At 35.7% G+C, this 1,100-nt stretch overlaps 1 protein-coding gene across 1 annotated transcript in view; it reads left to right on the top strand.

Moving 5' to 3' along the window:
* The window catches only part of LOC119587726 (innexin inx2-like), a gene marked incomplete in the record, with an annotated part of 35,589 nt that overhangs the window by 5,271 nt on the left and 29,218 nt on the right, over positions 1 to 1,100 (top strand). The window contains 1 exon segment of the mRNA XM_037936413.1: positions 325 to 535. Within this exon segment, the coding sequence (XP_037792341.1) occupies positions 325 to 535 (211 nt within the window).

Raw genomic sequence — 1,100 nt, 5'->3', positions numbered from 1 at the left:
CATTCTTATAATTTTATCATTCTCATATTACTCCCTTTTCGGTTTTAATTTGCTTTCTATCATTTTGGCTTCTTATATTTTCTCTAAACTTTTCTTTTTTATGCTGATTAATCTTATTTAAAAAATATGCTCATTTTCCTTCCCCGTACCCCTTCTTTTTTAAATAACCTTTTCCTGTTTTAGTAGAATTAAGGCTTTAAAAAAGCTATCATCACCTCATTTCACCTCAAAAATATCATCAACAGTCACCAAAATTCATCATCACAGTCACCATTCTCCCTTCCTTTCGTGAATTCTAAACAGCAACTATCTTCTCACCGACAGGGACCGAGTCATCACAATCACTTCACTTTCGCTCACCTCTATGAGAGTCTCAATGAACATCACCTTCATCGGTTTTGTGTTCGTGACGGCCAGGAGCTATATCGGTGACGTCATCGATTGCGTCACGGGAATGGAGGAGGCAGAGCACAGAGCGATTGAGACGTATTGCTATATTACGTCACATTTCACCGTGGTTGATTTGGCTCCTGAGGTGAGAGGGGGGGGGTCGTTTGTGTTTAGAAGGTTAGATTAAATGTTGTTTCTTGATTTTGTCCTTTCTAGCTTTGAGGTAAACGTTATTTTTGAAGTAGACGTTATTTTTTGTAATTTTGTGTTTTTGTATTTTTTGTATTTTTATCTTCTATCGCCTTAGATTAAATAGTTTCGTCTGTTATCCTTTCTCTCCCGAAATCAAACACCATTTAGAACTTAAACCTTTTTCTCCTTATATCACACAGAAAAAGGTCTTTGCATACCATATCATCACTCTCATTAACGCCATTTTATACCTAACTCTTTCTCTCCATCAATCAATGCCATTTTCTTACTTTCCCTCTGTGCAACATGCCATTCCTCTTATTAAATCAATATATATTTTTAATCCTCTCCTTTGATTAAGACTATCTTGTACATCACCTCCCTCTTAACACAGGTATCCTCCCTCCCTTTGTTTACCACAATATCCCTGTCATCAAATCAATCACTATTTTGTCTTTTATCCTTCCAGGTTGATCGTCTACATCTTAGATTTCTAGATATATTTTCTAGATATATTT

This window comes from Penaeus monodon, chromosome 23, assembly GCF_015228065.2.
Source record: "Penaeus monodon isolate SGIC_2016 chromosome 23, NSTDA_Pmon_1, whole genome shotgun sequence".
Classification (NCBI taxonomy): domain Eukaryota; kingdom Metazoa; phylum Arthropoda; class Malacostraca; order Decapoda; family Penaeidae; genus Penaeus; species Penaeus monodon.
Note: the sequence above shows the minus strand (reverse complement) of the source record. Positions and strands in the feature narration are given on the sequence as shown.